Source organism: Macaca fascicularis, chromosome 18 (assembly GCF_037993035.2).
Source record: "Macaca fascicularis isolate 582-1 chromosome 18, T2T-MFA8v1.1".
Classification (NCBI taxonomy): Eukaryota; Metazoa; Chordata; class Mammalia; order Primates; family Cercopithecidae; genus Macaca; species Macaca fascicularis.
The window spans coordinates 10,983,107-11,006,211 of record NC_088392.1 but is presented as its reverse complement, the minus strand read 5'-3'; the positions used below and the strand labels follow the sequence as shown (position 1 = coordinate 11,006,211).

General features: G+C 38.3%; 1 protein-coding gene across 2 annotated transcripts in view; it reads left to right on the top strand.

Annotated features, from left to right (window-relative positions):
* DOK6 (docking protein 6) overlaps positions 1-23,105 on the top strand; it is a 436,008-nt gene that overhangs the window by 254,306 nt on the left and 158,597 nt on the right. For both annotated transcript variants that reach the window (XM_005586482.5, XM_074022240.1), the window contains exon 4: positions 13,587-13,706. In XM_005586482.5, coding sequence (XP_005586539.1) covers positions 13,587-13,706 — 120 coding nt within the window. The remainder of the gene's footprint in view (positions 1-13,586; positions 13,707-23,105) is intronic.

Sequence of the window (23,105 nt, the reverse complement as noted above, 5' to 3'; positions counted from 1 at the left end):
GGCTATTTAGTGCCTAGTGCCTATTGTTCTCAAGTGGTAGTTTTAGAGGGCTCCAAACACAAGAGGACAAATCCCATTCAACAATGTTATAAAGTTTAATAAAATTTCTCTGATTCATAATAAATAGAAATATACTCCTAATTTATCTCATTTCATAAGCCATTAATTTTTTTAAGGGTGACTAGTCAACAAATACATTTTTAAATAAAATGCTGTGTGATGTTTGGATTGGGGTACAAAGCTAATATCAAAACGCAGGTTGAAATTTTAAATGTACTAATGCATTAAAAGGTTGTGTTAATTAATTTCAGAATCTAATGTTTGAAATTCTTGTAGTTTTAAACTGAAAAAGTAATCAGTTTATTTTCGTGCTTCTGTATGTTGTTTTGATACAAATTTCATCATTACTCAGAAGTCATTTTTCAGACCTATTAGTGCTTTTCCACAAATATATATGATCTTTATTTCCAATGAATGGAAAATTAATCTGAACATAATATTTATTATAGGTTCTCATTTGATACTGGCTTTTAAAAAGCCATCTTTATAAGCTGTACAATATTTCATATAACTAGAACATGTAAATCTTAATGATCATCTTTATGCAAATTATCAGAATAATTATACTTTTTATGCTCCTCAATAATTATTTGTATTTCAACATCAGTGGTCCTTGTGCTTTCTTCTTTTATGGATGTGTGACTAGAAGGAAAAAAAGAATTCCTAGTTGTGTAATGGTCTAAACCACTAGCGGCGATCTTGTTGGAAATAAACAAAGATACTCATCATACTCCTCCCATGTACTAACTGCAAGCAATATCACCCTGTAGGCACTCAGGGCTTCTCAGACTGTGTGCACTTAAAGGGAAACATATGGAAAATATTTCACTTACTTTTCACTCACTCAACAAATACTCTGACTACCCACAATGTGCCAGGCACCTGCATCCAAAGAGGAGAAAATGCCATCTTGCCACGTGCCCAAAAGCAGCAGCTCTAAATCCCGCTGAACAAGAAACTGTGCAAAGGATCCCACCAAGCATGCTTCTGGCTCACTGAACATCATTGTTTTCTTCCTAAAAACAAGATGTGGCCGGGCGCAATGGCTCATGCCTATAATCCCAGCTCATCCCTATAATCCCAGCCAAGGTGGGTGGATCACGAGGTCAGGAGTTTGAGACCAGCCTGACCAATATTGTGAAACCCCTGTCTCTACTATAAATACAAAAAAAATTAGCCGGGCATGGTGGCACACGCCTGTAGTCCCAGATACTCCAGAGGCTGAGACAGAAGAATCGCTTGAACCCGGGAGGTGGAGGTTGCAGTGAGCCGAGATCGTGCCACTACATTCCAGCCTGGGCGACAGAACAAGAACTCAGTCTCAAAAAAAGAAAAGAAAAAAAATGCACGCACTCCTCCCCAAAAGACACTAACTCAATGTCTCATCTAGTCATGACTCCAGGATTCTGGACAATGCAAAGTTGTCCCTACGGCCAGTCCAGATGTGACTCTTTATGAGCTAGAAACCTATAACCCAATGCACACTTGTGAAATGAGATGGGATCAACAGTTTCAGAACCTCCTTGCCATGTGGAATGAGGTATTTGATTATTTGTACCTAATTATAAGTACCTAATTATTTGATTAGGTAGTAATTTTGCACTCTGGGAGGGGGTCACCAGTCCATTGTTATCGGAATTGATGTCATTTTCTGGAAGTTTTCCAATTTTCCGTTGTCTGCCTTAAGTCGACCTCTAAAGCGAGCATAGGAGTATACATCTTCTTCAGGAGCTAAGAAATTTCTTCAGATGCTTTCTGCCCTAGAAGCTCAAGAATGATATATAAGCTCCAAAAGTGATTGACTGTTTTAGAGAAGTTTTGGATTTCTTTGGCAGTATAACTCTTTAAAACTTTGCAGTTTTGTCATCTATTCGATTTTACTTGGTTCCATGGGCCAGTAGTTACACCCACAGTTTTGTTTGATTTTTTTTTTTTTTCCTAGAAATACTTCTCTTCAATCCTAAGCCTCCTGCTGTTTCTCTCTCAGACCTTATGCGCCCTCAGGTTTTGGTGGGAGAACCACCCCTTTGCTCTCTTTTCCCTGAACCATTTCTCTATTAAGCAAGCCTATTGGGCTTCACCTTTGGGTAGACCTTTACTCTGAGATGCTTTCAACCATTCACAGGCTTTAAGAAAGGGCATGTCGCTCAAAGGCTTATCATTTTTATTGTATTGGTATTGACTTGGAGTTGAGAAGCAGTTGCCTTTTTCAACCTTGAAAAGCACCAAGTTTTAAATACACTCTATTTCCTTTTGATCCTGTGTGCAAACTGACCAATTCTTTTTCTTAATACCCTGCCAAATACAGCCTATGGCAACTAACATATGCTGATAAATTTGCTAATATTCTATCTTCCAACTCCTTTTCCTAGGGTGGATATTTTCTAATCCATTCCCCAAGTTACTACAAGTGGTGTTTTAGCCAAATATTTCCCTACTGCATGCCATGGATCAGCCTCTATCCAATGCCCAGTTCATTTCCTTTCCCTTGCTGACTGAGCACCAAGACAGTGACACATGGCATCACCCTTCTCTGACTTGTCTTTTTTTATCTTTTTAAAAATTAGTCAGGAAATGTTAGGCATGCAACTATAACAAACAATCCCAAAATTTCAGTGTCTTAACCCAACAAAACTTTTTTTTCCCTCAATTACCCAGTGAGTCTACAGAATGGCTCTGTCAATCATTGACATCAGATATTCAGGCTGATGCAGGCACCATGTTGCTATTTGCTATTATATTGGCCCATTTATGGTGTTTTCCACATAGTGGGACTCAAAAACATGTTCATTGAATGGAATGGATGATGTGAGATGAAAGAATGGAAGAAGTTAGATGACATGTACCAAAAAAGACCCCAAGGTTTGTTACATGGATTGAATAAGTAATAACTGCCCACTGACAACCCTGGGTCACCTTTGGCAAAAGTTGCCTGCAGGCTGCCATCAGCAGGGATTCACAGGCTGTGTACTCAGCATGAGGCCACTCAAGGAGGCTTTCCTCTGCAGTAATGAGGAAATAGCTTCTTTTTAAGGAAATAAGTCTGCCCAGCTGCAGGCTCCACCTCTGTCAGTAGGAGCCACCAGGGACCCTGTGCTCCCAGAAGGACCCCTCATCCCAACCTCCCCTTAGTTCTCAGTCTTGTCAGCATGGCATCAGCATGGGGCTGTCAGAATTAATCTCAACGTGCCCTTTATCTCTGTCCATGTCAGCTACATGCTCTTTCTCCTGCGTCTTTCATCTCTAGAATCTAATATATTGGGCTTTATAACGATCTTTCCAACTCCTTCTCCCACCCCTGCGCACATCCTGATATTCTTTTTATGCTACTAGAACTCAGCATCAAGCAGAATTCTTGATGTCCCTTCCCTCTGCAGCTATTGTGCCAGATATTTTTCTTGACCAAAAAAAAAATTACAAAATAAATAACTTCTAGATTGAGTTGTCTACATTTAACTGTCTGCACTGACTCCAACTTCTGTTTCTCTTCTCTCCTGTTTTCTCTTGCACCTATTCAAGCTGTCTTTTGTCTTTCCAACAAAGACAATAAGAGAGCTAATGCTACCTTAAGAAAAAGGTAACAAAAACTTTCTAACAAAACTTTCCTTATTAAGGTAGCTAATGCTCTCCAGGTTAATGATCAACTTTTGGACCTCATTTCACTTGAGCTTTGCTAGCATGAAAAAGTCGGCTACTCCCCCTCCTTGAAACATTTTTTGTTCTTGGCTTTCAGCATATTGCACGTTTTTCTGGTTTCTTCTTCCTTAAATGTCTGTTACATCTTAGTTGCCTTCCCTCTCTGTTTCCCAAATAACGAATTGTGGGAGTATCTCAGGTCTTAGCCCTTAAATGTCTTCTTTTCTACCTACTCAGACTTCTTGGTGATCTCATTTGGTTCCATGACTTTAAATGGAATCAATATGCTGTTGACTCCCACATTTATAAGTCCGATCTGAATTTCTCAGTGTCTCAGGAGATATTGAACTGCCTCTTCATCCATCCACTTCAATAATTAATAAGAATCTAAGAATTATTCTTAAAACTGAGCTCTTGTTATTTTCCTCTAAATCTGCTTTTCTCATCATCTTCATCTCACCACGTGATAAATCCATTTTTCCAGTTGTAAAGGCTAAAAATTTTGTATTCATCTTTAATTTCTCTTTCCCTCATACCTTCTTTGCAAATCTTATAGGCTTTCCTGAATATATCCTAAATGTGAATGATTCTCCTCACCACCATTCCCCACTCCACTGCTATATTGATCCTAGTTACCATTCCTCTTCTCCTGGTATCCATTTCCCACTGCTTCTCCTCAACCCTTTTTACTTCTTGTTTAGTGACAACTTTATTTTCGTATTTTACTCAATGTCTCTTAGTGTTCATTTGACTATTCTACCTTACGTACCTTGTACTTTATTTTTCATTCCTAGGTTTGTCTTTTTCCACTTTTTCTAATTCATGCCATTCTTTTCATTTTTCTTACAGTTTTTGTTCATTTCCATTCTTAGTTTATGAATTTTTGATTCAAGTTTATATTTTACACCCTCAATGATTGAGCACATTCAACTATTTTTGGAGTGTACTCATAGTTTTCTTCTGCTTTATGTTACTTTTGGGGATTGAGGTGTGGTAGGAGTTTATTTCCTTAACTTATTTGAATTTGTGTGAATTGTCTGGTCTTGAATTTCTGCAGTTGTTCTCTATGGATTTTATTTTCTTTGCTGATTTTTGTGATGTTGGATGATGTATAAGAGTCCTAGTTTGTTGTTTGCCTGGATTTGATCATTCCACAATGTATGTGACTCAAAGCATCATGTTGTACGTGATAAACACATAAAATGTATATCTCAATCTCTACGAAATTAAATATTTGAACAAAAAAGGTTAAAACACAGCATCTGCCTACTCCATAGTTAACAGAGTTTGTAATTAAAAGTATTTAGTCAATGAAAAAAGTCCTAGTTTCATACTGCCCTTTTCTGTCATTTTAATAAGGCCCAGGGAATGTGGTGGGGTTTTGTTTGCTTGCCTTTTGTGATAGAGATTGTCTGTTCCCTGATACTGTGGCACCATTTTACTTACAGGACCCTAAACCTTCTTTTTTTTTCTCTCTCTCTCTACCGCCCAATTGCTAAAGGGTGTTTCTTCCTCTCTCTTTGCTTTTTTTCTTTAACTTTTATTTTAGGTTCGGGGGAGTACATGTGCAGGTTACATGGGTAAATTGCAGATTATTTTGTCACCCAGATAATGAGCAAAGTACCTGACAGGTGATTTTTTGATCCTTTCCCTCCCCTCCCACTCTCCACCCTCAAGTAGGGCCTGGCATCTGTTGTTCCCTCCTTAGCGTCCATGTGTACACTTCATGTTCAGCTCCCACTTAAAAGTGAGAACATGCAATATTTGGTTATCTGTTTCTGCATTAATATTAATTCTAATAGGATATTAGCCTCCAGCTGCATCCATGCTGCTACAAAGGACATTATTTTGTTCTTTTTATGGCTGCATAGTATTTCATGATGTAAGCTATACAACTGGAAGACTTGCTCCTCTAAACCCAATGTGTTTTTTTAAATCACAGGCTTGGCCTTTTATAACACCCGTCCTTTATACTCAATGTCCTTCGAAATCTCTTCCTTCATACATTTTCAGTACTTTCAGGTTACTGGTGAATCTAATCTTTCTGGTGGTTGCTCCAACTCTCCCTCAGTCCCTTCCCGCACCCTCCCTCTGACCCTCCTGCACTTCTTCTCAGTTGGCTTTTAGCAGATCAGCATTATCTGCCTTGAGATTTTTTTTCCCCCTTCATGTTAATCACCAGGAAATTCCTATTTAATTTCTTAAGCTTCAAGTATATTTAATCACACTATATTCCTTATATATATTTCTAATTGTTTTCATAGATCACATCCCATTAATCTGCATGCTTGGAAGCTTTCCTATTAGAATGGAATAAAATATTTGGCCTTTATATTTGTTTTGGTGTTTTATTACTGACATAACAAATTGCCACACACAGCAGCAGAAAGCACCATCACAAATTTTATTATCTTATAGTTCTGAAGGACAGAAGTCCAGCACTCGTCCTCCTCAGAAGAAAATCAAGTTAATTTTTTTCAACTTATTTATTTATTCATGTATTTATTTATTGTTATCAACTTGATTTTCCTTCCTTTCAGGAAGCTCTGGGATAAATACACTTTCAGATTTGTTGGTGTCATTTGGCCAAATTCAGTTCCATGTTCAATAGGGACTAATGTCAAAATGTTTTTCCAACAAGTTTGGCTGTGTATAGAGAAACAGTTTTAGAGCTCTGTATGATTTCAGACTTCCGGTTTAGATACCCATTTCCTGCACACAGCTCTTCCTGTCTCTCTCTCAACTGCCAACCACCTCAGGGGAGTTGCACAGAAAGCAATTGCCTTTGGGATCTTAGGAAAGTATGACTAAGATAAAGGGTCTTGATAGCACCTCTTCCTCAAAAAGTTGTCTGCTTGATTATTACATTCTTGGGAAACGTAAAAAACTTGCGCATCAAATTTTTTTTTTTTTTTTTTGAGATGGAGTCTCACTGTCACCAGGCTGGCGTGCAGTGATGTGATCTTGGCTCACTGCAACCTCCACCTCCCAGGTTCAAGGGATTCTCTTGCCTCAGCCTCCCAAGTAGCTGGGATTATAGGTGCATGGCACCATGCCCAGTTAATTTTTGTATTTTTAGTAGAGACAGGATTTCACCATGTTGGCTAGGATGGTCTCAATCTCTTGACCTCATGATCCTCCCACCTTGGCCTCCCAAAGTGCTGGAATTACAGGCATGAGCTACCACGCCCGGCCTCTGCATCACATTTTCTATTGGTATCTATTAAAAATTTACCCCAATGCTGGCTTTCCATCACAGAAATGCATTCGTCCTCAAGGTGAGCTTCCAAGTTGGTGGAAAGGATCCTTTTTAAGCTCGTAATTAAAAAAAAAATCCAGTTCCCATCTTTGCCCCCCACCTCCACACACACACCCCACCATTCTTTTCAGATCATTTACTGGTGTCCATTTCTGTTCTTTGTTTTCTCTGAATTGTTGTAAGCTCTTGTGTCATTTACTAACCTCCATGTTAAAGAATTTTACAATGAATTCTCATCAGGCAAAAAAGCAGCACATTTGATTGTTCTGTCAATTGCTGCTATTTGTCATTTGTTACTTTGGAAAATAGGTAGGGGCGATTTTCTCTTTAGCCATGTTTGAAAGCCTAACCTCACTCCTTCAATTCATAAAAGTAGCAGAATAAGGTTTTTTCTATTGAGTTCAGAAAGTTGATATATCAAACTGATATTAAATCAAGGAAAACAAGTTATGATTATCGGCATCAAAGATGCAGTTAGGTGGTAACACATTTCCTTGGCTCTAAATTGACCTTTTCTAAGATTCCACTGTCACATCTATATAAAAAATACAAATTTAATCAAGTGCTGATCACAAATAAAACTTAAAGTTTATGCAAAAGCTTCAGGTTGCATAAATATTTCTAATGAGGTTGAAAGAAAAAATAGCCAATAAAATAAACCATTTTTGAATAATATTTTATCATTACCTAAGTTCAATAGAGAACCATGTCAGGTAGTGCTCTGTTTCTCTTTCTAAAGATGTATTTTATCTAGCTAAGCAAGACTTATAAACTCCACTTAAATGGAGGCAATAGAGACCTCAAAATATCCTCCAAGAGACTACTCACCAAATTATTTGCATTTGGCTTTAGAATTTGCTTTGAATTTCTGGGAATAAATTGCAAATTATATATACTTAATTGTTCCATATTTATGTATTGGTTTCCATATCCAGGTGCGGTTCTAGGGTAAAGGGTGACTAGATCAAGTATGTTTCCTGCACTCCAATTTCTTAAAGTTGACTAGGAAAGGCAGAACAACAGCTCACTGATACTTAGGGGCATCTGCAGCGGTACCACCCTGAATGCACCTAATCTCATCTGATACTCAGGGGCTATGATAAAATTCTGTATAGTGTCAGGAAATGTAGAGGAAAGGTGTCACATCCAAACATGGGTCTGAAGAGCTAAACTAAGAAGGCCATATTTGAACCACATTTTAAAGGACTGTTAGATATCAGTAAACTTTGTGGAAGGGAGCAAATAAGGGGCACTTCACTAAAAGGAAATAAATGCACTTCCTACTTAGAAAACTAATCGTTCCCCCATCTCTACACTGGTCAGCTCTACAAATCTGACTTCAACAGAAAAAGCTTGTTCCTGTAGGCTAACCAGAGATCCATGCTTTTGATCCTTGCTGAAGCAAGTGTTTAGGTGGTTTTGTTTGTTTTGTTTTGATGGAGTTTCGCTCTTGTTGCCCAGGAGAGAGTGCAATGGCGCGATCTCGGCTCACCACAACCTCCACCTCCTGGGTTCAAGCGATTCTCCTGCCTCACGCCTGTAGCTGGGATTACAGGCGCGCACCACACGCGGCTAATTTTATATTTTTAGTAGAGATGGGTTTCGCCATGTTGGCCGGGCTGGTCTCAAACTCCTGATCTCAAGTGATCCGCCCGCCTCGGCCTCCCAAAATGCTGGGATTATAGGCATGAGCCACCATGCCCGGCGGTGTTTAGGTTTTAACTGGTTTCTTGTCTTCCTACTATTAAAAAAAGAAAGGGGGGGCGTGGGGAAGCAAAAGTCCATAGAACATCAGCAAGGCCAGCTAAGTAGAAAGTCACGCCAGTTTAAGAATGAAAGCATCGCCAAAATGTCTTATGTTTTAATAGTTCCAAAAATTTTAAATGACAATAAGGGAGAGTGTTATATTCTCCAAGCAAAATGCTCTAAGGGAAACATTTTTCTTCACTTTATGGCAAAGCATGTATTTAAGATGTTAATAAATATGAAAACAACCTTTATCATCAAATCATAGCAAATCTGCACAGAACATAATTAGATAGAAGAATTTGTGCTTATGCTGAAGACAAAACAGGATTATTTTGTCTACATTTTCCAAAGATTATTAATAAAAGCTAACTCCAGTGGGAACTAGATACAATGATTTATTATTCTAACACAAAAAAGTCTTACTTGCATCTTCGAATAAAATAACATGAAAGTGATGCAGTGCTATTTTTAATTCTGCTGTGTAATTTTGAGCTGATGGCATGTTTTCTGTATATATATGATGAAAACTTTTTCACTCTGTTGTCAAATACAGCTCATTTTGGATCATTTAACTTTAATGTCATTATGTTAAGGACTAAATTTAGTGAAAGCAATAAAGCTTGAATCTAATTATTTAGTCAATAGGCATTTATTAAAGGCCTTCTATTTAAATACCTCTTTTCTGATTCCTTTGAATCAGAATTAAAAATAGCACTGCATCATGTCAATACATGTCACTTACAATACATGTCACTGTATTGTAAGACACCATACTTTCCCCAGAATTCTGTGGAGAAATGGCAAGACGCTGAAACACAGGGAGGAGCCAGTCTGACTGAATTGGTTTTGGACTCCCATCATTTTCTCATCAATCAACCCATTTGTCACATAATTCACCGTTTAATTTAATCTCTAGTCTCCATTTGTCTTAGAATTCCCAAATGCCTTTCAATTTTCCTTTTGGAAATTACCAAATTTATTCATTTAACTAATCCTCTACATAATGAAAACATTATGTGTTTCTAGTCCAGAGAAAAAGTTATTTACTCAATTAAAAATTTGAACATAGCTGCAAGCTATCTGAAAAAGGCGTCTTAATGAAAAAGCACTTCATCATGAAGAGAAAAATAGAAAACTTTATAGAACACTTTAATGTCTTTATTCTCCCATAATGAAATTTAATTAGTTACACATTATGCGTAGACTAAAAAGTTTGAAAGATAAAGCAAATTACAAAAGGCACTCAGTCTATGGGAAAATAAACATTTTAAAATGCAGTGGGTGGGTTCAGATTATTACATTTGTATTGAATCTCAGTTCTGTAAAAAAATATAAAAATGAAAGGTGAAAGATAATTTAGGGAAAAACACCAATTAAATAGTGATAAAAAATTAACATGCAATAAAAGATTAAAAGACTTCAATACATAGAGCTTGCCTAAGAAAGAATTAAAAAGCACAGTTGTAATATTTGAAAGGTGGTGACTATCAAAAACAGATTTATAAAACCAAAGCTTTGTCTAAAAGTCAACGAAATTCAGCTTATCTGCAGCAAAACTGTTAGTTCCAAGTATACAGAGTACAAAGGTTAATATTTATGAGTGAAGTTTTAGGCCTGATCTAATTGAGCCAAATACTAGAAAATCATGAAGAGAATGAACTAATACCATTTCTCACATTTTTCTACATGAACTCAGAGCTGTCCCCAGCTGTTACGGGATGTCACTCTTGCTACCCTGCAAATGTCTTTCCCTCTCTGCCTCAGGCAACTTCCTCACTCTTCCCAGACTCCTCCAACGCACACTCATACACTCACAAACATGAGTACATATGCACACTCACGCATCAAAACTGCTGTGTGAACACACACCTACACATTACACACTGCTATACACACACACACCCACATACTCACACAGATATACACTCACACTTGCTCACTAACACACACATCATCATTTCTCTCTGCTTGCCCTGATACTTTCAACTCTGCTGAGCCTTTGGCATAGTTCCTCAGTTTCTACCTAGCTAGGCTAACAGCCTTCCAGAGCACCATATACTAAACCCACCTGCCCATCCCACTAGACTCTGATTATTGAAAGCAGAAATGGTGTGTTTTTCATAAAACCTCCTAGCGCAGTGCCTGGCGTAAAGAGAGTTCACAATATATTTGATAAAGGAATGAGCCCTGAATTGTAAGAATCTCTCTTCCTCTCTTTGAAATAGTTCACAGTTCAGTCTTTAGTGCGACAGTATGTACTCTACTTTTGTTATTCTTGCTATTCCCAGTCTTATATGCTACTACACTACTAAAATGCTGAAGCCCCGTCTGCGAAACACGTCTTTATCTGCTGGTAGGAGCCCATGAATACCTCTCATTGCTCTGCTGGGAGACTTCTTTGTTCCAGCTCTAACAGAAATTCTGCATTTAGTTCTGCTTGAAAGAGTCCACTCCAATTTCATAGAAGCCTTTTACTGTATGATTGCTTTCTTTGTCTCGTTAAACCCTAGGACAAAAGGCTTAACACAAAGGAGGAGTGAATTATATATTTCTTAAACGTCTGGGCATGCACTGACTGACTGCTTAAGGAGAACATTGGCACCAAGGTGCTTTGGCACCTAATTTTTACCCCCAAATAGCACATTAGATATTTTCATCTTCATCTGTAGAGAAGTGGAAATACTGTTACATACAATAATGTAGGAAAGATTTTAATTGCATGTGACTTTACATTATTTTTACATGGTGGAGTCTTGTGAAAAATTTAAAACAGTAAAAATTTTTAAGAAAAACAATAATCATAGTGCCTCTCTTGACAGAAATTTCAAACATTTCTTGATACATAGCATGTAAATTGGTTTAACGTAAAATATTTTCGTTGATTGCTAGAAAATCTTTTAAATCTTTTATACATTTTATAAATACTTATGTATCTAATAAAATCACATTCAATATATGCTTTTGTTGCTCCTATAAAATTTTTCTTTGAAATCTGGCATTTGCTTCCTAGAAGAAAAAAGGTTTGTTTTTTTTGGTTTTTGTTTTTGTTATTTTTAGTAAGCCATCGCCTCAGCAAATGGTGCATTTATTATATTGGCAGCCTTGTGGTTAGAAAGGATTATTTTCTGGGTTCCTAAGGAAATGCCTGAGCAGCTATATCCCAGGCCTCTGACTCTACCCAAGTGAGGGAGCCAGGCCCTCTTGAAAATTTCCTGATCCTTGACATGGTTTGATAGTGTGCCTTACACCAGTGAGGGGATGGTCCTTCCTACATGCAAACTGTGCTTTCATAGATTAAAAACATGCTTTTCATGATGGGAACGTTGGAACTATTGTTTTTATTAGAATAGGATCCCATGGGGAACTGCATGTCCTTTTTTCTTTATTTTTAAAAGTACGTCATGGTCTTGGAAAAACTAAAAATAAATGACAAATGTGTCTTCACATCTCATTGATGCAACTTATTTTTGCTGCAAAGGCAGCATGACTAAGCTCAGAAAGAAAACATTACCCCAATTTGATGGTGTTGACCGTCAAGGAGAGCCTAGTTTTGGTATTCAGATCCCTAAAGTCAAGAAAATCTGTCACAGATAGCTTTTTATGGGGAGTTTAAAATTCCAAGGCAAAGGGTGAGGTGTCATCCACAGAGAGCAACAAGAGATTTACAGAGAATCCATATTAAACTGTTCTAGTACAGATTTATGCTGTATGGAAAAGTCAGAAACTTCTCTGGGCAGATGTCAGTGGAAAGTTCTTATCCAATTTCTGTACAGTGATATTGGAGCTTGGCCTAAAATATTAAACCTGAGATCCCTTTTCAAATTTCTGCATAGTAAAATAGCTGGGAGACTTGGCTGATTTCCAATTCTGTTTTGGTGCTGACCAATGATTTGAGGCACAGGTATGACCCTAACCCTTGGCTACCTCACTCACACAGGGCTTACACCAAAGTCAAATTCATTTACGTTTATGAAAGCCTGTGAAAACTTTAGATATGACAGGATTTTGTGTTGATATAACATTATAATGTTTTAAGCAAGAGGAAAATGTGATTATAAAGAAATTGGGAAGTAATCATAGTTAAAAACAAAAACAAAAAAGCAATGATCAAATCAACGTCTTAGGTAATTGGAATTTCCCAAAGAGAAGACATACTTTTAAGATTCTACCCCAATGTTTTAAAAAAAATAATAGCCTAATTTGTATCATTTACAGAGAAAAATCACATTCTAGAGCTAATTTATGATCCATTACAATTCAGAATGACTTGGGGATCAGATCTTCAAACTCAAATCTAAGTCACTTTCAGGAAAACGTTCATTTGTTTAATCTATCCTGATATTGTTTCAACTATTCACTTATATATTTTTTATTTTATATTTACTTATTTTACATTGACATAAAATTAAATGTATTTACATGTAAAGCATGTTTTGAAGTATATATATGTGTATATATTATGTGTGTGTGTGTGCATGTGTGTGTGTGTGTGTGTGTATATATATATATAATGTAAAGCATGATGGTTTGTAGTATATATGAGTTAGCCAGGTAACTAAACCTGGCTAATTTATTATTTTAATTTTCCTCCCCAAATAAAATCAATCTGAACTATGCTATATAGGAAACAAATATTCTCAGACTATTATTTGTAAATAAGGTAAAGTCCTACAAATAAGATAAACCACTTAAAAATATAATGTCAAAGAGTGGGAAATAATTTTTGAGACTTATTTTCACTTCCTAAATACAGTTTTTTGCTGTTTTTTAAAGGCAGGTTCTTAACTCTTGCCAGTTACCTGGGAAAATGGTTAAGGGCACATTCTTCTTCCATCATTCCTAGGGAGCATTGCTTGACTGGTGATGTTGTGGTTACTTTCAGAGCTGGAGGCCGAGGAGTGGTGCAAGCACCTCTGCATGGAGTGTCTGGGGACCAGGCTCAATGACATCAGCCTTGGGGAGCCCGACCTTCTGGCAGCAGGAGTGCAGCGGGAACAGAATGGTAGGTGTGAGATTGCCTTCCATCACTTCAGAATACTCTTGTAATTGTAGAACTTTGAAACTGGAAAGGAGCTCAGAAATGTTTCAGACCAATCATATTTTTTAAATCAAAGAGGCCGAGTGCAGTGGCACACACCTGTAATCCCTGCATTTTGGGAGCCCAAGGGTGACCCATCACTTGAGACCAGGAGTTCGAGACCAGTCTGGGCAACGTGGTAAAACCTCATCTGCTAAAAATACAAAAATTAACTGGGTGTGGTGGCTCGTGCCTGTAGTCCCAGTTGCTCGGAAGGCTGGAGCACGAGAATTGCTTGAACCTGGGAGGAGGAGGTTGCAGTGAGCCAACATCACACCACTGCACTCCAGCCTGGACAACAGAGTAAGATCCTATCTCAGAAATATATAAATATGAAATATTAAAATAAACTGAACAGTTCAAGTTATTAAGGAACTTTTCCACACTGGTGTAACAACTGGAGAAAATGCTAAGGTACAACCCAGGTCTCCCAACTTCTTATCTGTAACCTTGCCTTTTATCCCAATAAATAACTAATAGATTAACTTGTTCTACAGAAGGCTTTTGAATGGCTAGCATCCCTCCAGTTTCTTGAGACTTGTTATAGATTTAGAGTCTATATTAACAGATTTGGCTTATCAGGTTATCAGTAGCTTTTAGGACATTTGGCTAATATCACAAGGAAGAAAGTACAGTGAGTAAAATCTCAGGGTTTGACAAAACTGAGGTGTTTGTTTCTAATGGTGTTTACTTACTATACCGTTCTCTAGTTTAACAAGAGTTTCTAATGTCTCATAACGATTTATACTGCATGTTCATGACTAGCAACTCTAAATAACAGAATTGAAGTAATATTGTTCAGTCTGTCAATATTCATTGTGAGGTCATTTTTAAAAATATTACCACCACCAGATGATCGAATAGTGTAAAAATAGAAACTTTTTAGTGTTGCTAAGTTTTGATAGGTTTTTTGAAACGTTGAAGGATATTGAGGAAATTTGACACTATTAAGAGATTCTGGGCCAGGCACAATGGCTCACACCTGTAATCCCAGCACTTTAGGAAGCAGTGGAGGGTGGATTGCTTGAGCTGAGAAGTTCAAGACCAGCTTGGGCAACATGGTGAAACCCTCGCTCTACAGAAAATACAAAAATTAGCAGGCCATGTGGCGTGTGCCTGTAGTTCCAGCTATTCGGGAGGCTGAGGTGGAAGGATCACTTGAGCCTGGAAGGCGGAGGTTGCAGTGAGCCAAGATTGGGCCACTGTAGTCCAGCCTGGGTGACAGAGTGAGGCCATATCTCAAAGAAAAAAGAAAAATTCTCGAATTATCTATGAGTTATAAACTAGATATTTTAGGTAAAAGAGCACATGATAGCACATGATGATTATAATCTCATTATTACTAATAATAATACTGTCAACAACCATTGCTAGCTCATGGCCCATTGTAGCACTATTTTTTATTTGTTGCTAAAATGAAAATAGTTTTTTTCTGCTAATTGTTCATGAGCATATATAAGTACCAAGCATTGCTTCCATTTGAGTTTTTCGAAAGTCACAAAATCATTTCTGTAGCTCTTTAGCTTCAGGTTTATATTCCAGTTCCTCTCCCACACTCTCTCAAATTTCGTCTCCGATTTGTTTTCTGAGAGTAGTGCTAAGCACAGAGGCTCCATAATCATGCTGCTTAAAATGGATGCTCTTCATTCACAGTTTAAGAAAAGGAAAAACCACCTTCTGATAAAAATTTGTCAAGTACTACATAGAGGAAATATGATAAAAGTGAATAAATTAAGCTTATCAATAGAAATACTACGTGTCTTTTGCAGCATGGACTGTATGCTTTTTACTTTGAAGACCTGGAGAGATATATGGTTTCCATCCAAATGTATAATGTACTTCTTTGGTTTCTCATAATTTTATTTCTAATTTGATAAGGTCAAAGTAATTTGTCTAGAATATAAAGAAATTTTAATACAGGGTTATTTTAATAGGACAAACAGAATAAAATGCCAAAGCTACATCAAAAGCAGGTTTCTTTAAAACACACACAGTCAAAATAAAGAAGAGAAAAAATAATTCCTGCATATACTTTACAGTGGAACTGAAATTATATCACCAATGCTATAAATGCTTTTCTTAAATTATGTTTAATAATCCTAACTTCAAAAGGATATATGTGCTTTAAAAATATAGTCGACAAATCTATGAGTAATTATTTAGCTGGAAAAGGGTAATTCCTTCCCCTTGGAGGAAGTTCCTTATTTGACTGCCAAGGCCATGGATACAGCCATTGCTCAGGGTTCGTCAAGTCTGCACCCCCCCTTTTTTAAAGAGCTTCCGTAAGTTTTGATGATAATACCTTTCCTCTGTTCCTCTTGCCTATTCAGAGCCAGCTAGAACTCTTTAAAATTGGCATTAACACTTTAGGAGAATAATAAAAGGAATAAACATTGAGGCAATATCAAGATTTCAGACTCTACTCTTGCTAGCTCAATCATCTAGTGTGTACACACAGAAAACTATACATACGGAGATTGGCACAATTTCTTAGGTATATACCCCAATTTTCTCACTTTCTAATCAATAGGCTTCCCACACACTTACGATAATTCCAATTTAGAATGCTCTCTCAATAAATTACAACTTAGAGGGCGGAGCAAGATGGCCGAATAGGAACAGCTCCAGTCTCCAACTCCCAGCGCCAGCGACACAGAAGACCAGTGATTTCTGCATTTTCAACTGAGGTACTGGGTTCATCTCACTGGGGAGTGCCAGACGATTGGTGCTGGTCAGCTGCTGCAGCCCGACCAGCGAGAGCTGAAGCAGGGCGAGGCATTGCCTCACCTGGGAAGCGCAAGGGGGAAGGGAGTCCCTTTTCCTAGCCAGGGGAACTGAGACACACAACACCTGGAAAATCGGGTAACTCCCACCCCAATACTGCGCTTTAAGCAAACAGGCACACCAGGAGATCATATCCCACACCTGGCCGGTAGGGTCCCACACCCACGGAGCCTCCCTCATTGCTAGCACAGCAGTCTGTGATCTACCGGCAAGGCAGCAGCGAGGCTGGGGGAGGGGCGCCCGCCATTGCTGAGGCTTAAGTAGGTAAACAAAGCTGCTGGGAAGCTCGAACTGGGTGGAGCTCACAGCAGCTCAAGGAAACCTGCCTGTCTCTGTAGACTCCACCTCTGGGGACAGGGCAATAACAAACACAGCCGAAACCTCTGCAGACGCAAACGACTCTGTCTGACAGCAGTGGATCTCCCAACACGGAGGTTGAGATCTGAGAAGGGACAGACTCCCTGCTCAAGTGGGTCCCTGACCCCTGAGTAGCCTAACTGGGAGACATCCCCCACTAGGGGCAGTCTGACACCCCACACCTCACAGGGTGGAGTACACCCCTGAGAGGAAGCTTCCAAAGCAAGAATCAGACAGGTACACTCACTGTTCAGAAATATTCTATCTTCTGCAGCCTCTGCTGCTGATACCCAGGCAAACAGGGTCTGGAGTGGACCTCAAGCAATCTCCAACAGACCTACAGCTGAGGGTCCTGACTGTTAGAAGGAAAACTATCAAACAGGAAGGACACCTACACCAAAACCCCATCAGTACATCACCATCATCAAAGACCAGAGGCAGATAAAACCACAAAGATGGGGGAAAAGCAGGGCAGAAAAGCTGGAAATTCAAAAAATAAGAGCACATCTCCCCCGGCAAAGGAGCGCAGCTCATCGCCAGCAATGGATCAAAGCTGGACGGAGAATGACTTTGACGAAATGAGAGAAGAAGGCTTCAGTCCATCAAATTTCTCAGAGCTAAAGGAGGAATTACGTACCCAGCGCAAAGAAACTAAAAATCTTGAAAAAAAAGTGGAAGAATTGATGGCTAGAGTAATTAATGCAGAGAAGGTCATAAACGAAATGAAAGAGATGAAAACCATGACACGAGAAATACGTGACAAATGCACAAGCTTCAGTAACCGACTCGATCAACTGGAAGAAAGAGTATCTGCGATTGAGGATCAAATGAATGAAATGAAGCGAGAAGAGAAACCAAAAGAAAAAAGAAGAAAAAGAAATGAACAAAGCCTGCAAGAAGTATGGGATTATGTAAAAAGACCAAATCTACGTCTGATTGGGGTGCCTGAAAGTGAGGGGGAAAATGGAACCAGTTGGAAAACACTCTTCAGGATATCATCCAGGAGAACTTCCCCAACCTAGTAGGGCAGGCCAACATTCAAATCCAGGAAATAGAGAGAATGCCACAAAGATACTCCTCGAGAAGAGCAACTCCAAGACACATAATGGCCAGATTCACCAAAGTTGAAATGAAGGAAAAAATCTTAAGGGCAGCCAGAGAGAAAGGTCGGGTTACCCACAAAGGGAAGCCCATCAGACTAACAGCAGATCTCTCGGCAGAAACTCTCCAAGCCAGAAGAGAGTGGGGGCCAATATTCAACATTCTTAAAGAAAAGAATTTTAAACCCAGAATTTCATATCCAGCCAAACTAAGTTTCATAAGTGAAGGAGAAATAAAATCCTTTACAGATAAGCAAATGCTTAGAGATTTTGTCACCACTAGGCCTGCCTTACAAGAGACCCTGAAGGAAGCACTAAACATGGAAAGGAACAACCGGTACCAGCCATTGCAAAAACATGCCAAAATGTAAAGACCATCGAGGCTAGGAAGAAACTGCATCAACTAACGAGCAAAATAACCAGTGAATATCATAATGGCAGGATCAAGTTCACACATAACAATCTTAACCTTAAATGTAAATGGACTAAATGCTCCAATTAAAAGACACAGACTGGCAAACTGGATAAAGAGTCAAGACCCATCAGTCTGCTGTATTCAGGAGACCCATCTCACACGCAGAGACATACATAGGCTCAAAATAAAGGGATGGAGGAAGATTTACCAAGCAAATGGAGAACAAAAAAAAGCAGGGGTTGCAATACTAGTCTCTGATAAAACAGACTTTAAACCATCAAAGATCAAAAGAGACAAAGAAGGCCATTACATAATGGTAAAGGGATCAATTCAACAGGAAGAGCTAACTATCCTAAATATATATGCACCCAATACAGGAGCAACCCAGATTCATAAAGCAAGTCCTTAGAGACTTACAAAGAGACTTAGACTCCCATACAATAATAATGGGAGACTTCAACACTCCACTGTCAACATTAGACAGATCAACGAGACAGAAAGTTAACAAGGATATCCAGGAATTGAACTCATCTCTGCAGCAAGCAGACCTAATAGACATCTATAGAACTCTCCACCCCAAATCAACAGAATATACATTCTTCTCAGCACCACATCGTACTTACTCCAAAATCGACCACATAATTGGAAGTAAAGCACTCCTCAGCAAATGTACAAGAACAGAAATTATAACAAACTGTCTCTCAGACCACAGTGCAATCAAACTAGAACTCAGGACTAAGAAACTCAATCAAAACCGCTCAACTACATGGAAACTGAACAACCTGCTCCTGAATGACTACTGGGTACATAACGAAATGAAGGCAGAAATAAAGATGTTCTTTGAAACCAATGAGAACAAAGATACAACATACCAGAATCTCTGGGACACATTTAAAGCAGTGTGTAGAGGGAAATTTATAGCACTAAATGCCCACAAGAGAAAGCAGGAAAGATCTAAAGTTGACACTCTAACATCACAATTAAAAGAACTAGAGAAGCAAGAGCAAACACATTCGAAAGCTAGCAGAAGACTAGAAATAACTAAGATCAGAGCAGAACTGAAGGAGATAGAGACACAAAAAACTCTCCAAAAAATCAATGAATCCAGAAGTTGGTTTTTTGAAAAGATCAACAAAATTGACAGACCACTAGCAAGACTAATAAAAGAGAGAAGAATCAAATCGACGCAATTAAAAATGATAAAGGGGATATCACCACCGACCCCACAGAAATACAAACTACCATCAGAGAATACTATAAACACCTCTACGCAAATAAACTGGAAAATCTAGAAGAAATGGATAATTTCCTGGACACTTACACTCTTCCAAGACTAAACCAGGAAGAAGTTGAATCCCTGAATAGACCAATAGCAGGCTCTGAAATTGAGGCAATAATGAATAGCCTACCAACCAAAAAAAGTCCAGGACCAGATGGATTCACAGCTGAATTCTACCAGAGGTACAAGGAGGAGCTGGTACCATTCCTTCTGAAACTCTTCCAATCAATAGAAAAAGAGGGAATCCTCCCTAACTCATTTTATGAGGCCAACATCATCCTGATACCAAAGCCTGGCAGAGACACAACAAAAAAAGAGAATTTTAGACCAATATCCCTGATGAACATCGATGCAAAAATCCTCAATAAAATACTGGCAAACCGGATTCAGCAACACATCAAAAAGCTTATCCACCATGATCAAGTGGGCTTCATCCCTGGGATGCAAGGCTGGTTCAACATTCGCAAATCAATAAACATAATCCAGCATATAAACAGAACCAAAGACAAGAACCACATGATTATCTCAATAGATGCAGAAAAGGCTTTTGACAAAATTCAACAGCCCTTCATGCTAAAAACGCTCAATAAATTCGGTATTGATGGAACGTACCTCAAAATAATAAGAGCTATTTATGACAAACCCACAGCCAATATCATACTGAATGGGTAAAAACTGGAAAAATTCCCTTTGAAAACTGGCACAAGACAGGGATGCCCTCTCTCACCACTCCTATTCAACATAGTGTTGGAAGTTCTGGCTAGGGCAATTAGGCAAGAGAAAGAAATCAAGGGTATTCAGTTAGGAAAAGAAGTCAAACTGTCCCTGTTTGCAGATGACATGATTGTATATTTAGAAAACCCCATTGTCTCAGCCCAAAATCTCCTTAAGCTGATAAGCAACTTCAGCAAAGTCTCAGGATACAAAATTAATGTGCAAAAATCACAAGCATTCTTATACACCAGTAACAGACAAACAGAGAGCCAAATCAGGAATGAACTTCCATTCACAATTGCTTCAGAGAGAATAAAATACCTAGGAATCCAACTTACAAGGGATGTAAAGGACCTCTTCAAGGAGAACTACAAACCACTGCTCAGTGAAATCAAAGAGGACACAAACAAATGGAAGAACATACCATGCTCATGGATAGGAAGAATCAATATCGTGAAAATGGCCATACTGCCCAAGGTAATTTATAGATTCAATGCCATCCCCATCAAGCTACCAATGAGTTTCTTCACAGAATTGGAAAAAACTGCTTTAAAGTTCATATGGAACCAAAAAAGAGCCCGCATCTCCAAGACAATCCTAAGTCAAAAGAACAAAGCTGGAGGCATCACGCTACCTGACTTCAAACTATACTACAAGGCTACAGTAACCAAAACAGCATGGTACTGGTACCAAAACAGAGATATAGACCAATGGAACAGAACAGAGTCCTCAGAAATAATACCACACATCTACAGCCATCTGATCTTTGACAAACCTGAGAGAAACAAGAAATGGGGAAAGGATTCCCTATTTAATAAATGGTGCTGGGAAAATTGGCTAGCCATAAGTAGAAAGCTGAAACTGGATCCTTTCCTTACTCCTTATACGAAAATTAATTCAAGATGGATTAGAGACTTAAATGTTAGACCTAATACCATAAAAATCTTAGAGGAAAACCTAGGTAGTACCATTCAGGACATAGGCATGGGCAAAGACTTCATGTCTAAAGCACCAAAAGCAACGGCAGCAAAAGCCAAAATTGACAAATGGGATCTCATTAAATTAAAGAGCTTCTGCACAGCAAAAGAAACTACCATCAGAGTGAACAGGAAACCTACAGAATGGGGGAAAATTTTTGCCATCTACTCATCTGACAAAGGGCTAATATCCAGAACCTACAAAGAACTCAATCAAATTTACAAGAAAAAAACAAACAACCCCATCAAAAAGTGGGCAAAGGATATGAACAGACACTTCTGAAAAGAAGACATTCATACAGCCAACAGACACATGAAAAAATGCTCATCATCACTGGCCATCAGAGAAATGCAAATCAAAAGCACAATGAGATACCATCTCACACCAGTTAGAATGGCGATCATTAAAAAGTCAGGAAACAACAGGTGCTGGAGAGGATGTGGAGAAATAGGAACACTTTTACACTGTTGGTGGGATTGTAAACTAGTTCAACCATTATGGAAAACAGTATGGCGATTCCTCAAGGATCTAGAACTAGATGTACCATATGACCCAGCCATCCCATTACTGGGTATATACCCAAAGGATTATAAATTATGCTGCTATAAAGACACATGCACACGTATGTTTATTGCAGCACTATTCACAATAGCAAAGACTTGGAATCAACCCAAATGTCCATCAGAGACAGATTGGATTAAGAAAATGTGGCATATATACACCATGGAATACTATGCAGCCATCAAAAAGGATGAGTTTGCGTCCTTTGTAGGGACATGGATGCAGCTGGAAACCATCATTCTTAGCAAACTATCACAAGAACAGAAAACCAAACACCGCATGTTCTCACTCACAGGTGGGAACTGAACAATGAGATCACTTGGACTCAGGAAGGGGAACATCACACACAGGGGCCTATCATGGGGAGGGGGGAGGGGGGAGGGATTGCATTGGGAGTTATATACCTGATGTAAATGATGAGTTGATGGGTGCAGCACACCAACATGGCACAAGTATACATATGTAACAAACCTGCACGTTATGCACATGTACCCTACAACTTAAAGTACAATAATAATAAATAAATTTTAAAAAAAAAATTACAACTTATAAAACTCATGGTCAAGACTAAGATATCTCATCCATCAACTTGAACCCTCCCACCCAGGCCTTGGAGTAGATACCTATTCCTTAGACAATATACTCACTCATTTTACTTAAATGTGTAGGGAAAGCATTTTAGCTCACTAAAATCTTTAAAAATAACGTTGACTTTTAAAGCTGTCATTTCACTGACTCTCAGTCACTCTTCTAGACTCTTCAAGCATAACACCTTTTAAAATAAAATCATTAACTTCCTTATAACATGGTTGAAGTCACTAATATATATATAGATAGATTGAATAATCTTTTATTAAAGAATTGTCATGATAGTTTTTTAAGATATTTTACTATTAAATTATATAACTTAATCTTCATCAGAAACATGATTTTATTATTTTGCCAGTAATGTGCTTGGATTAGTTTGAACTTTTTTCCCTAAGAGCTAAGATATGCATGTGTGCAGAATTGCTGTAATTAAATACATTAATGTGGTTTGTGGTGATCTTGCATATTCTATCATTAAATAAAAGTCACACCACTTAGTCTTTACCACAGCATTTTTTGACATTCAAAATTGCTACTTCTCCTCTCTC